Below are 14,094 nucleotides of genomic sequence, written 5' to 3' on the forward strand. Positions count from 1 at the left end.
TGTCTTTTTTATTAGTTGGAGATACTGTGGGCAGTGCGTTGTTATATTTGCCCAGGTCCTTAATGCATGCTGTAAGACTTGCACATGCAACTCTAATATCATGATTAATGAGCGGAATATTACACATGCCTGAACTAATCGCTGACTCGAATAGTTTTGTTTGTTTGAGTGCTTCAGTAAACCAGACACTAAGACTGTAAGAGCCTTCTGATTATGGGCCATTATTCTCCACCACACTGCACTTTTTACTTTATTGGAACAACGTTGGTTTTAAAATGAGCTGGAGTCTGTCTCTGTGCAACAGCATCCGGACACTCTCCTTTAAAACCTTCCGCAATTTAGACCAGTGTTTGGGCATTAAATACATTAAATGCAAATTCATTTGAGAGGGGGGTCAGGCGAGTGAAAATGAGCACCAATGAATGTGGCAGAAGCTGCATAAACGCCAGGAATGCATAATCAAATTGGACTCATTAAGTCTGTTGAAATGACAGAGGCTTTTACTTCACTTGTATTGAATTACCAGGAATACAGCTCTCTTATGACAATCTGCATTATCGAGGCAATTTTTCCTCCCCTCTCCCTCTCTCTCTCTCTCTCTCTCTCTCTCTCTCTCGTTGCAGAAGGGCTGAGCTTGGGTAGAAGGCAGACTGTTCTGCCAGTTGTGTGTGAGTATGTCTCTCTCTCTGTGTGTGTGGGGGGAGATGCTTGTGTGTGTATGAAGGGGCAGGAATTCTAAGCGGGCTCAGAGTGTTTGGAGCAGTCCTTGTCCCTGTGAGCTGGAAATACAGCCAGGACGTCCATCAGCCTGTGGCGTGACAAAAAGGTACGATAAAGGTAAGGTGAACATAAGTGTGTGTCTGTGTGTATCTGTGTGCATGTGTGTGTTTGGTCACACAACTGGTACGTATGTTAAGGAGGTAGGAGCTGATAGTGCTGGTCATGAAGTAAAGTTTCTCTTGCTTGTGGAGGGTTTACAACACTGTATATGTATAAAGGTAGTTATGTGTATAAATAGATGATAGCTGTTTGTCACTTTTTGACTATGTGAATTGAGCAGTTGTTTTTTCACCGTGTCAAAAGTTCATGATGAATGGACCAATAGAAATGCTTCAAAAGGATTTGGAGTAAAATGTTTTTACATTGACTTTCATTGACAGTTGAAAGAGAGTTTTTTTTCCTTCTCCTGTAAATTTGACCTATTCTACAATCAAGGGTATTAAAGAACAGTTTCTCCTGCTTTTATTGAAGTAAATGTCTCTACTGTCTAGGGAAGAAGGTTTTATACTAGATTTTGGAGGAACATTGCTGTGAGGAATTGATTACATGCAGCGACAAAAGTGTTAGTAAGGTCACCTCCCCTCCTCATCCCCAACTCCCAAATTCATCCAAAAAAGTATTGGCTGGAACACCAACCATCATTCCAGAGAACACAATTCTTCCACTGCTCCACAGCTCAATGCTGGGGGCTTTATACCCCTCTAGCCCACGCCTGGCATTAGGCAGCATGGTGCCAATAGGTTCATGTTTATCAGTTTCTATACTAGAGAGTCTGATTCTATTGGCATAACTTATTTACAGGGACTAGACTAGATGGGTGCAACTTAAAGTGGCTGAATGCATTCATTAGAAAGGGTGTCCATAAACATTTGGACATGCTGTATAGTGTATATGAACCATAATACATTTATCACACTAGATGCTGGTGCTTTTCACTCAAACTATTTCTAAATACTGTGTAATTGTACAAAGAGGCACAACACACTTCCAGCTCTGTAGAGTTCATCACAGGCCTCTCAACAACTGCATGTGTCAGCCTCTTGTTTTAGTCATAAAGTGTCATGATGTGTCAAAACGCTTCAAAACAGCTAAACTGCTGCCAGCTGAGTCATCCAGAGTCAGGTGTCGAGCTCCTTGTTTGAAACAGGTCCCTGTACTGCTTTTGAATACTATTAGGAGTGCTGCATTATGCAAGAGGTTATAAAAATGTTATCACAGCTGGGAACCAAAGCTTTGTACAGTTTTATTAGGAAAGAAAGAATAGCTTCTCATTTTTCAATGAGAAGGGAATCTCATTTTTAATATCTCTTGTAAACTTATGAAGTACACTGCACTTCTGTCAAGTCTATCATATGCCAAACTGGATATATCCATATATTATTTAACTGTTTTGAGTTGGGGGAATCTTTCCAGATTTCCAGATCTTTGAGTTAAATCAACATATAATAATTAAGGTTAGTCTGTAGGGAAAGAAAGTGCACTGAAGCTGGATTTGTTGAGTCAGCTCTGCTGGTTCAGTAATATACAGACAGTTTGTGTGTAAGTTGTGATACAACTTATTTGGTACAACTTGCACCTTTCCCATTGGCTGCTGGCATTATCTATTTGCATACTGGGTGTGTCTTCCGCCCTACCAGCATGTAGTCATTCCCCACAGGCAACCCTCACTTAGCTATGTAGTTATATTTTTGTATATATTTTTTTGTATATTTTGTAATATTATTTGATGCCTGCTTGGCATCAGTGTGAAAGCTGTAAGAGCAGGTTAACATTTTCTGTTGTTGGGTGTGACTCTGGCTGGCTGAGTACTGCATCATTCACTTTTGCATTGCCAAGTTTTTAAGTTAGGTGAACTTATCCAGGTTTACAGTGTGTTATGTTATTAGAGTCACCTTTATTTATATTTAGCAATACACATTCAGTGCCTGTTTTATTAAAGATGAGAACATGACTTCTTTGAGGTTCTAATAGCCTCATCTTTAGGATGTTGTTTTGGCCTATTTAAAGAAACCATGCAATGGTTTAGTGTTTTAGGAGATTTATCTTACTTGATTTAGCAAAGAATACATTCTTTTCTCACACACAGGACAGACCTGGACAAAGAGAAGACCAATACATTCAAGCTTCCTGGAATATTGGTTGCAACACTGGAATTTGCCACCATCCTAGTTTATTCCTGCATTCCAATGTAGGGATATTTTTAAGGAAAGGAGATGTATAACCAACCATTCATCCTTGCTAATAATATACAATGGTCAATTTGGCAAAGAATATTTGTGATAGTTCTTTAGATCTTTAAAAGGTTCTCATGCTTATATATTTGTGTTTTAATTGATTTCTCCATTTTCTGCTGATCAATAGTTTTTTGGAAGATTGGAATTTAGAGTCATTACAGAATAGTTTTCAGTTATGATTCTTTGCTACAGAGCATCAAAGGATCACACCAGTCTTTAATGAGTTTATTTTATCCCACTCGTTTACAAACATTAGGTCTAAGCAGTTTAACAATTACAATTTTGACAGTCCCACACTCCAGGATGGCAACTGTGGGTTAGTGGAGATCCAAATCTAGATAAGCAGGCATGATGGAACAGTGAGACACAGACACTGACTGGCACAATCTCTAGACTTTAATCTTAGCTGAAAAGGTTGCGACGTAGACACACAAAGTCTAGCTGAAATGTTCTCCAAGTTTGTGGACTAAGGGATGCCATATGTAGGGGGGACAGTTAGGGTTTATGACTGGCAGGGGTCCTAAAATGTGTTTGACAGTATTGTTGAGGGAACTGTGTAATATCTGTATGGTCCTAGCAGGCACCTAGCAAATACTAAGCAACGTCATTGCATCCACCTAGCAACACTATAGCACCCATCTACCAACCACTTAACAACGCCACAGCAACAATTTAGAATTCCATGTCAACCACTTAAAACAGCAAAGTAACCATTTAGCAACTACATTGCAACCTCATAGCAGCCACTTAATATTCATAGCAACAGAATAGGAACTGCTTGGAAGTCTCAACCAGAATGCTCAGCCTGTTCTGTTTTGCACTTAAAAGTGTGACCTTTCACACATATCAAATACATGTAGTTTATTTTGGCCCAATTGTATAATATGTTTTGGCCAGATTCTGAAAGCTACCAGCCTGGTAGAGTAAGGAGTAACACATTTCCAAGGCCATCATCACTAAAAACAACAGCAGTCCTTTGCATTGTGTGAATGTATCCAATGTAACATCTCACTAACAACTCACACCTTTCTTATTGGCTCCTGGCACCATCTATTTGCATACTGGGTGTGTCTTTTCCCCTGACTCACCACCAGTGTGTAGTCATTCCCTCCACGCTACATTCTCTTAGGTATTCAGTCTTCTATTTAATGGTTGACTGCCTGGTGTCAGAGGTGAATACTGTAAGAGCAAGTTATCATTTACTGTTCTGTTCTGAGTTGTACTTGGGTCCAAAATTCATATTCAACATTCCCAAAGTAATGTCAAGACTTTTTTTACCTTACATAATAAACTGAATCATATAAACAAGTGCACAAAACTCACGATAGGAAGTTATTTGTATTTTAAACTGACATTGCTGAGTTACAACACTTGTACTATATAGTCAAATAATTTTGCAGAGAGGTGTCCAAAGCCAAACTAGACCAAATGTCATGTGTTGAATTACAAAGTAAATCAAATTTGGCTTAACTTGAACTGAATAAAGCTGATGACAATGTCTTTACAATTTTGACAAAAGTCACTATTTTGAGATGCTTTTTGACAAATCTAATCAATCAGTACTTATTTTGTAACACTGCAGGACAGCTGAATGTATTTGGAAGAGAGCATTAATAGAGCACTGCTTAATTCTGGATATGTAACCATGAACTTCAATCAGCTTGCATTCATCAACAAATCAGCCATGAACGATGTACTGGCCAATCTTACTCACTAATGGAGTTGTGCTCTCATGTACTCTTGTGGAACCAAACTTGGGAATTCACCTATAATAGGACAATAAAAAAGCACTATAATGATCAGACTCAAGATTCAAGAGGAATGCTGGACTTCAGTTGTAATCAAATATTCCAGAACAACTGTTCGCCTTATGCAGTTTAATAATGGAGAGCATAATTTGGTTTGTGCCTTTAACTTCCAAGGGCTCTCTCACTCTAAATGGTTTCTGCTTTGGCAGGAGTCTTCCATGCCTGAGACAGCTTGTTGAATTGTTTGCCGAAAGCGACAGCAGAACACTTGCACCCCCAAGACCTATATTAGTTCATTTTTTCTTCTCTGGCATGACAAGGCTGCATAATTACATTCTGACAGAATGACTGACAGCATGAGTGTGCTCTCCTCCACCTCTACAATGTGCTAGCCTTTAAAGATTCAGGACCCTGGACAGTTCCTGCATATCTGCATCCATTTCTGCACGGCACAAATGACGAGATAAAAGTGAAATGTTTTGAGCGTCTCGGCTCAAAATAGGATGGCTAATCTCGAACAGGTTGCTGTGTTTGAGTGGCACGGTGCATGTTGATCTAGAAGCAAGAAGGCAGAAGGAAGGGGCGAGGCTATGAGCAACGCCGGCGCCTGGTTATAGCAGACTGTGCCATGCCAATCTGTTACCACTGGGCGTGGGGCCAGCACTAGGCTGGCCTCTTGACACAGTCACTGCCCTCTGACTTATTTTCTGAACTGGTTTCTTAACCACTTTCTCAAAGTCTCCAGTTAGAGCTCTCTAAGAGTCTTCTGTCAGCAGTAGTCATTTTGTAGTATGCCTGAATCAGAACTCCAGATCTAGATCACTGTGTGTGCTGTTTCAGTGTGTTTTCTCATGAATGTTATTAAGTCAGTGTCAATGAGTTTTTTCATAATCATATGTCATAATAGAAATATTGCAGCGTATATGCTTCAGGCAAGCTTACTCTGCCATGGCTTTAACCCCTTAAAAAGCCTACAGGCCACTGGTGGGCCAAAAGTGTTATTATAATTTTTTTTATTACCAGATAATAGCCCCACTAGTTTCTAAAGACGTCCCTGTAATCCTATTACTGAGTAATACATCTTAGTGTGTAATAAACATTGGAGTGTTAATGTGTTAACCCATGTTAAATTACATGGAAGTAAGGGTATTATAAACCATACACTACTATATACATAATGGTTACTATACAAATAAACCACAGTGGGTTCTTTTAAGAATTGAAATAGAAGAACCACACTTGTTTCCATAAATATTTTTTTTTGAAAGTAATTCTGGAAGAGTGAAGAATGTTTTAAAGGTTTAAAGAAACTTCATTTGATGTAAAGGTTCTTTACCTGCTTTACACTTCCAGATCCACCAAAAGTGTTTTTTTTCTATGGCATCTCTCATAAAACCCTGTGTAGCACCTTAATTTTTGAGGTTAATTTTTGAGCAATTATTCTGAAAAAATACTTAGCTACCGAACACTGCACTGAGCACTGCACAGTACTGTAATATAATAAATAAATATAAAACATATTTATGTGTTTCCCCATAGCAGATTGGGTTTAGATTCTCCTACCTGTGTAACACAATTCAAATGAAGTCACTATTGAAGAGGGTGTTCAGCTAAACACTATTCATTTAAATATAAATGTTCCTGAAATCTTCTATTTTTGTCACATTTAATGGCTACATACATTATACGGACAAAAGTATTAGGACACCTACACATTACACCTACAGGAGCTTTTACTGGAGTTGATACCTCTCTGCAGCTCTAACAGCAGGTTTGGAGCTCTGCAGTTTTTGAGTCAGAAGATCACTGGAGACCTTTATGCACCATGCTCCTCAGCACTCTGCGGCCCGCTCTGTAACTTTACATGTAGTTTTCAATAAAGAGGAATTTTCAAAAATACCACTCACAGTTGATGGTTGTATGTCTATGAGCCAAAAACGATGTTGGGTTTTAACTGCCGTTATAGTTTTAGCCTCTCAGTTGGGTTCAGTCAGGAAATGAACTAGGCCCCTTCATCACTTGTTTCTTTTCAGCTATTTAGATGTGGCTTTGCCGTTCTGTCCAGGATCATAACCCAATTATTTTGACGTGTAGACAGATAGACAGGCTATTTAAGAATTTTCAGATACAGAATAGAAAATATGGTTCAATTCCAGTTTAAAGTTGGACTGGTCTCTTCATTGAACACTATCTCAGAGGGCCCAGGGATTGTCTTGGCTCTTTTTTGCAAATGTGAATCAAGCAGATGCTCTTCGTGGTTCACAGTATTGAGTGCCACTTATACTGTTCAGACTGTAGAGTCATGAACATTGACCTTGGCTGAGGATATAGAGATCTGCAGTCCCTTTATTGTTCTTTTGCGGCTTTTTGTGTCTTCCAGGAATTATCACTGCAACTTTGAGCACAGTCTAGTAGGCCAGCCATGTCAGGAAAGATTTACCAATGTTAAGAAGTTTGTAGTTAACCCCCTCATTGTGGCTCCCTGATGCCCTAGAACCTTAGAAATCTATTTATAGACTGACTTAATAAGTTTTCCTGAGTTCTTATGAATATTCTTTTGATCCTGACCTTTTTTTGTGATGCCATATAAGAACCACTTTTGGTCCGCTACAGAACCATGTTTGTCATAGAGATGTGTGAGTGTCAGGAACTTTTAAAGACTTAAAAACTTTACTCTTGATAATTTTGAACATTTTGTAGCACCTTTATTTTTTAGTGTGTAATGTAAAAAAAGGAAGATAAGATGAGAATACAATGATGGAGAAAACAGTGTCTGCAAATTTCCTAAGCCTGCTTCACGGCTTTGTACCTGTCAGTCATCCTTCTTTCTCTATTCTGAGCTGTGCTGCATCATGGCATGATTTAGGCGCCTATGCAAATGCCTGTGCATTTAATTCCAGCCTAGGCCTTATTGATGGAGAAATAAATGGGTGTGATGTAAAATGGAAGGCTATTGATTTCTTCTTGCTTCTGCTCAGAGGCATTCCTGTTGTGAGGCGCCAGGGTGAGCGATGGCACTTAGTGGACCAAGTCAGGTGATGTGCATTGGTCACTGGTCTGAATGGACCACACACACTGGGCATTTGTAAAAAGGAAAAGAGTAAATATGTCAATACTTTGCAGACTGTGGAGCAGGAAAGGACACTATGTATAAGCAAGAAGTGAATCTAGAGAAACCTGTAAACATTTTAGGTCTGTTTTCTAGATGTAGACTAAGGCTCATCTGAGAATAAATGGGATGTTTATTGGTGAACCACCATCAACACTACAGTTTAGTCAAATATATATCATATATATCACTATACACTTAACTAATGTCCCCAAAAGTGTCCCTAAATCTTTGTATATGTAGTTGCAAGGCATAGGTCCATGATATACCAATGCCTTGGACTCTAACAGCAAGATGCTAGGGACTGCATGCAGTGTGTACAGTGTGTATAGACTCAATTACCCTTCATGTATTCTTTACAGAAATCTCAGTTTCCTTTCATATCCAGCAGTAATTCTGGCCTGCAAGATCTGCCAGGTCCCCTATTAAACAGCAGTCTATCTATGCGGGGCAGTTTTTATTCACTCGTATCGTGGAGACATAATACTTCATTAAGCACAATGATAACTCCATAAATTTCAGGCCTGAATGCTCAGCTACAAACTACAAGATTTTGATGAATTGTTGGTTCATAAAAGCTTTGTGTTTAATGAATGGCCTCTCAGGATGGAGACTAATATCTAAGACCAGCACATGCAGTGAATTAAAACAAGCTTGGCTATTTAATATGGTGGACATGTTCCCTCTGACTATCTTAGCTTTACCAAAATGACACACATGTTTTTAAGACACTCCACTATTAATGCAGAGATTGCTTGCTGTTATTTTAATATAATTTAGAAGCAGTCCAATGGTCTGTGTCAAAATACAGACTATTTCTATTTATTTCTATGTATTATGAATGACATATTTCTGTCATATTTTTAATATTTACATTTAGGGCATTTAGCTGACGCTCTTATTCAGAGCCACCTACAAGGTTAGTCATATTACAGAGGTAGGCCAATGTGGTGTTAGGAGTCTTGCCCAAGGACTCTTATTGGTGTACAGGATACTCAACTGCACCGGGAATTAAATCCATTGTATTCTGGTGCCAGATTTCAGTCTGATTTAGACTAACCTTGGTAAATATGTCCTGTTAATTTCAGTGTGTAAAAACATTCTAATTCACTCCAGAGAGCAGAGAATGTGTTTGCCTGCTGTGCGTAGTAGTTTCATTTTCATTTTCTATGCACACTGTAACAAGAACAAGATCTTTGTGGAACATTTGGAGGTTCCTCAAGGATCTTATACTTTTAACAGTGTAGATTCACTGTGGAACAGTGGTCTTAAATCTCCCACTTGTTCCATAGATTAACTGAGAATTTACTGTCGTAAATCTAACCCCATGTTGCCTAGATTAACTGTGGAACATCTGAACATTCAGTATGTATGATTCTTCTTCTTCTTCTTCTTCTTCTTCTTATTCTTATTATTATTATTAATAAATAAATAAATAATCCCAAGAAATCAGACCATCTGAAAGCAACAAGGAAAACTAATAAATTAGGTTGGTGTTCACTTAGAAGGATGGCCATCTGTTACAATGATACATGTGAGGTAGCTACCCTCTGGTCCTTTCTTGGTTTCTGACCACTGGGCCACTCTTGGCAAGATAATTTTTGGATGGTGGATCACTCCCAAGATAGCAGTGACACCACTGTGTTAAATATACTCATACCAGTACCACACACACCATCATGTCAGTGCTGTGCTGAGAATGGTCCACCAACCAATTAATATATGGTCAACTTTGGCCCTGTGGTCAGAAACTGACAACGGTGACAACTGGGGTACAAGATTGGCTGACAAACATGACAACAGTCTGCTACAGCATTCATCTACAGAGTCAACCAAGACAGTATATAGAGCTAATGTAATAGGTGAGCAGATGCGTTTTACATGATTACAACTGCTGATGTTGAATGTTGTGAGGTCAAAAAGAAAAAGGCTGGAGGACATTCTGATATGACAATGCTACACTGTATGTCTAAATGTTTGTGGACACCCCTTCTAATAATTGCATTCAGCAACCTTAGGTTGCACCCATTGCTGACACAGATGTGCAAAAGCACACACTAACAGAATGGGACTCTCTGGAGGAGATAAACATGAACCTATTGGCACCATGCATAATTCTAGGCATGAGCTAGAGGGGTATAAAGCCCACCAGCATTGAGCTGTCCTCTGGAATGTGTACTCTGGAATGATGAATGGTGCTACGTCTAAAACTTTTGGGATGAATTGGGGAGTTGTGGATTAAGTGAGGTGAAGATCATCCAACATCCTGACCTCACTAACAAATTCAATCAGATTCCGTTAGCAATTCCAAAAAATGTACTTTCCCTGGAAGCTTTTTCCTTTTTTTGATCCTTGATTTAAAAAAAAAACAAAAAAACAATGAATGCGCAGGTGTCCCAATACTTTTTTTTCAATATAGTATATTTGACAACTTATCAAGCTAATGGCGTGTAGTTCTCAATGTATATCGCTAGCTAGAGGAAACCAGGCGTAGGATATCTAATGCTGATGGTATCCTGGGCATAGCGATAGTAACCAAGGTGGGTGGGGCTTAGTGAAGGGTTCCAAATACTATTTCTTTAAAATAATCCAATAGACTCTGTCCACCTAAAACTTGCGTTCTTTTGTTCTGTACTTTGTCTTTCAGCATCCAATGGTGCCATGGCGATGGTCTCAGACAGAGTGGGGTGTACTGCTGTACGAGATGGGCCCTCTGCCCTTATCACTGTGCTTCTGCTATGGATCATTCTCTTCGGGTTAGTGGACGCTCAAGGGCAAGGTAGGTGCCTGGGATTATTCTCTCTGTGTGAGGTGTGTATGGCCAGTCATTGTGTGTCAAAGGACTGGGAATGCCTGCTGCTGCCTGTTTGATTGAATTTTGCAGATTGTATCTCTTGGCCGAGTAGCTGCATTCTGCTGGTGGTGGTACATTTGACTTGAACTTTTCACAGCTAACAAAGTAGAAAGTGTGGGTCTAGCCTCCTGAGATCTTGCGTTCTCATATGGAGACATTACATTTCTGCTTCTCCGCACCATGATACTTAATGAGGACATTGTTTTTTTGCAAAAATGACTTTCTGTACAAGACTAAGGTTAGTTTTTATACTTGTTAGATCCTACTAATCCCAAATTAAAAATGCACAACAAGCAAAAGTCTGGGTCTCAGAAGTGAGGCAAAGTTGAAGCTTTGCTTAAAGTAAGAGGTAGACAAGTATTTTGGTCTTCGTTAAAAAAAAGCAGTATATACAATAAACAAGGATTCCTTGAGGAACTGTTAGGGGTTCTTAAATATGAAACTTGATAGGGGAAACATCTTAAGGTGCTTTAAAGAACCTTTAAGGAACTGTTTTCTTCTAAAAAAAACTTTTCTTAAAGCGTCCTCCACAGTTTCAACTTGAAGAGCCTCCAAAAGTCCAAAGTCAAAATAACCTATATTGGATTTCTATGTCATTCTTAAAAGTTAGGGTTACAGAAAACTCACATTTACACATTCTTTCTTCACCATGAATATGCCAATATGTCAATAGTTTGTTTCTTTAGGTATGTTCTTGAACTCATAATGTAGCTAAAACAGAATGGATGTCTCTCACCCAATTCCTTTAAAATAATTGAATTCTGTTGAGTCAACCTTGTAGCTGTGATGCAAAACTAAGTGAAAACATGACTTCGTCTATCAGTGCCTGAGAGAGACACTGGGAATATCATTTTATTTTAAAATCAGTTTTATTATGTTGACTAATTCTATTACCTTTTTCATTCTTTTATGAATACATTGTCTGCTATTATTATTATTATTATTATTAGTAGTAGTAGTAGTAGTAGTAGTATTAGTATTATATCCATATCTGATTCTACTTTTGTTGACTGTTTTAATTTTAATTTTTATTTATTTTATATATTTGCATTTTTTATCTTTCTATACTTTTATTACTTCTACTTTTTTGCTTTGAGAAATGTCCACTTACATGAAACAACAGAACAGAAAGAGACACTGAAAGACTTACAGCAGTGCATACAGTTTAGTGTTAGTTCTGCCCTGAAATGCAAAATCCACTTTGCTTGTGTTTGCTGTCCGACTGCAATATTTCTCACACCTCCGTAGCTGTACTGTAGTGCTATGCTCTGAGTTTGGGTCGAGTTTTAATTGGCATCTCCCAGGGAGACAAGGCCACATTGCCCTCTGCTGTCAGCCCCTATGTTCACTCCTTCCTTCCCCTGCGGCCAAGCTTATTTATAGCAGAACCAGGAACACACACACCAAGCCATTCCCTCGCTCGGCTCCTGAAGAAAACAATCTGGGAAGTTCTCTCCTTGCCTTCGTTGCCAAGTGTTCGGGAATTGGAAATGAAGGCGTGCCGAAGGTTAATGCTCTGCCTGTTGTGGCTGGGTGGATGAAGAGGAATGGAGCAAAGCTTTGACAGTCAGCCCTCATACTAGCAGGCCTAATTAATGAGACTCGGCTGTGATACATGCCAGAGGGAGATCTACCAAAGAGTGAAAAAGATTGGGCCAAGACGGCGGAGAGAGTGCAAGTCAAGCATGATAACAACCATAAACACCTCAGATATGCATTGATGCTGATCAGATGAGAGCTGTTCATCACACAGCCGTCAAGTCTGGACAGATTTGAGGCACGTTTTCCAGCCACAGTCTGAGTTCAGAAGTGAAAAGTGTTGCATTAGATGACTGATCTGTTATGCTCCTGCCATATTATATAGATACAGTGTCGTTATCTCTAATCTAATTTCAGAAAAGTGAACTTTAATTGATGAGCCCTAGTTATTTTGCACTGCCTTTGCCTCTGTTTTGGCTCCCTCAGGCAAAGATTGATGACTAATACCAGCACAGGGTGACAGGAGACAAGCCCATAAAGTCTCTGCTGTGCTACTTCTGAAGTTCGCCTTTCACAAGGGCAGTAAATTATAGTGGAAAGGGCCAGAGGAGAATCGGACGGTTTGGGGTTGGATGAATAGTGGGCTGTATTACCATCTACACTCTTAAAAAAGCTTCTGTGGAGGGATTCTGTCGACAAACTACTTTTAGTTCCCTAAGGAACCTTTCAGTGGAGGCTTCCTTAATGACCCATGCTTGTAAATGAGAGATTAGTGTGAGGGAAATTGGCTCTTCTCATGGAAATAGATATTAATTTTGTAATAATTAATTTTGTTTAAAATTTACCAGTCCTTGTAGTCCATATCCTTGCCGTAATGCGAAACCTTCTCTCCATCTTGTCTCCATCTTTGCTTTTTTAACTTCTTGACAAAATGTGAATCTGGCATTTGATCTTTACATTGTGTCAGATTTTCAGGATGAATGGACCAATAGAAATGCCAAAACTACCTGGAATAGAATCTTACATTGACTGCCACTGAAAGATGAGAAGGTTTTTCCTTCTCCTGTAAATTTGGCATTTTGGAGATAATTTTTTTTTGTCTGTAAGCTGCAAATCATCTTGAATTGTTAAACTGGTAAACTTAACTTAAACTTAAACTTAAACCTGTTCAAGCCTTTATAATGGGCCCTATCTAACACCCCGCCAACAGTCTATTTTCACGCCATCTGGCTGCGTTGTTTAAACAGCAATAGATCTAAAGTTTGTTTAAACTTGCGAATAGATCTAGGATGATGGCCGTGGTGGTCAATGAGGTGCGTTCAGGTAACTTTCTGGCATATTGCTGTCTTGACAACGGAAAACACAGGAGCACCACTGACTGAAAACAACCCAGGTAGATGTCTACAGTCATATGTTCATTGCAATCTTGGCATTGACTTGTGAGCCCAACGTATGTATACCCCCACTTGTTACGCACACATGGGTACGCAGCAGTGCACAAACCCATAGCTTGTGCCAGTCGGCAGCTATGTACATTTTTACATCAACAATAAACAGAATACAAAATAAAATAACATAATTCTAGAGGGGAGGCGCTTCACTGCTTCAGCAAGCCTTCCCAGGACCGTGTGTGATGCGCCATTGAAATCTGCCAAAGTCAGACCGCACCTAGCTGATTGGTTTCTTGCACGTTATTCCCAAAACACACTCATAAATAATTAAGAGATTTAGTCCATACCTTTTGTGCGTTTGTACTTTTTCCATCATTACGATAGCAAATACACACTGACGTCCTAAATCAGTGTGCGATTGATGGCTCGCCTAAAGATCACTAAATAGGGCCTGTAGTGTATTTCAGCCTAGACCAGACATAACACAGGACAGCCAATC

The 14,094-nt window shown here is 39.2% G+C and overlaps 1 protein-coding gene across 3 annotated transcripts in view; it reads left to right on the plus strand.

The window, feature by feature from the left end:
• The first annotated feature begins 657 nt into the window (after positions 1-657).
• The window catches only part of robo2 (roundabout, axon guidance receptor, homolog 2 (Drosophila)), a 573,599-nt gene continuing 560,162 nt past the window's right edge, over positions 658-14,094 (plus strand). Inside the window, exons 1-2 of one of the 3 annotated variants that reach the window (XM_072691588.1) lie at positions 658-837; positions 10,519-10,650. In XM_072691588.1, coding sequence (XP_072547689.1) covers positions 10,533-10,650 — 118 coding nt within the window. In that variant the 5' untranslated portion in view covers positions 658-837; positions 10,519-10,532. Of the gene's footprint in view, positions 838-2,948; positions 2,969-10,518; positions 10,651-14,094 lie in introns of those variants that run through there. The other 2 variants (XM_072691590.1, XM_072691589.1) reach the window with 2 other exon arrangements.

Source organism: Salminus brasiliensis, chromosome 11, assembly GCF_030463535.1.
Source record: "Salminus brasiliensis chromosome 11, fSalBra1.hap2, whole genome shotgun sequence".
Lineage (NCBI taxonomy): Eukaryota > Metazoa > Chordata > Actinopteri > Characiformes > Bryconidae > Salminus > Salminus brasiliensis.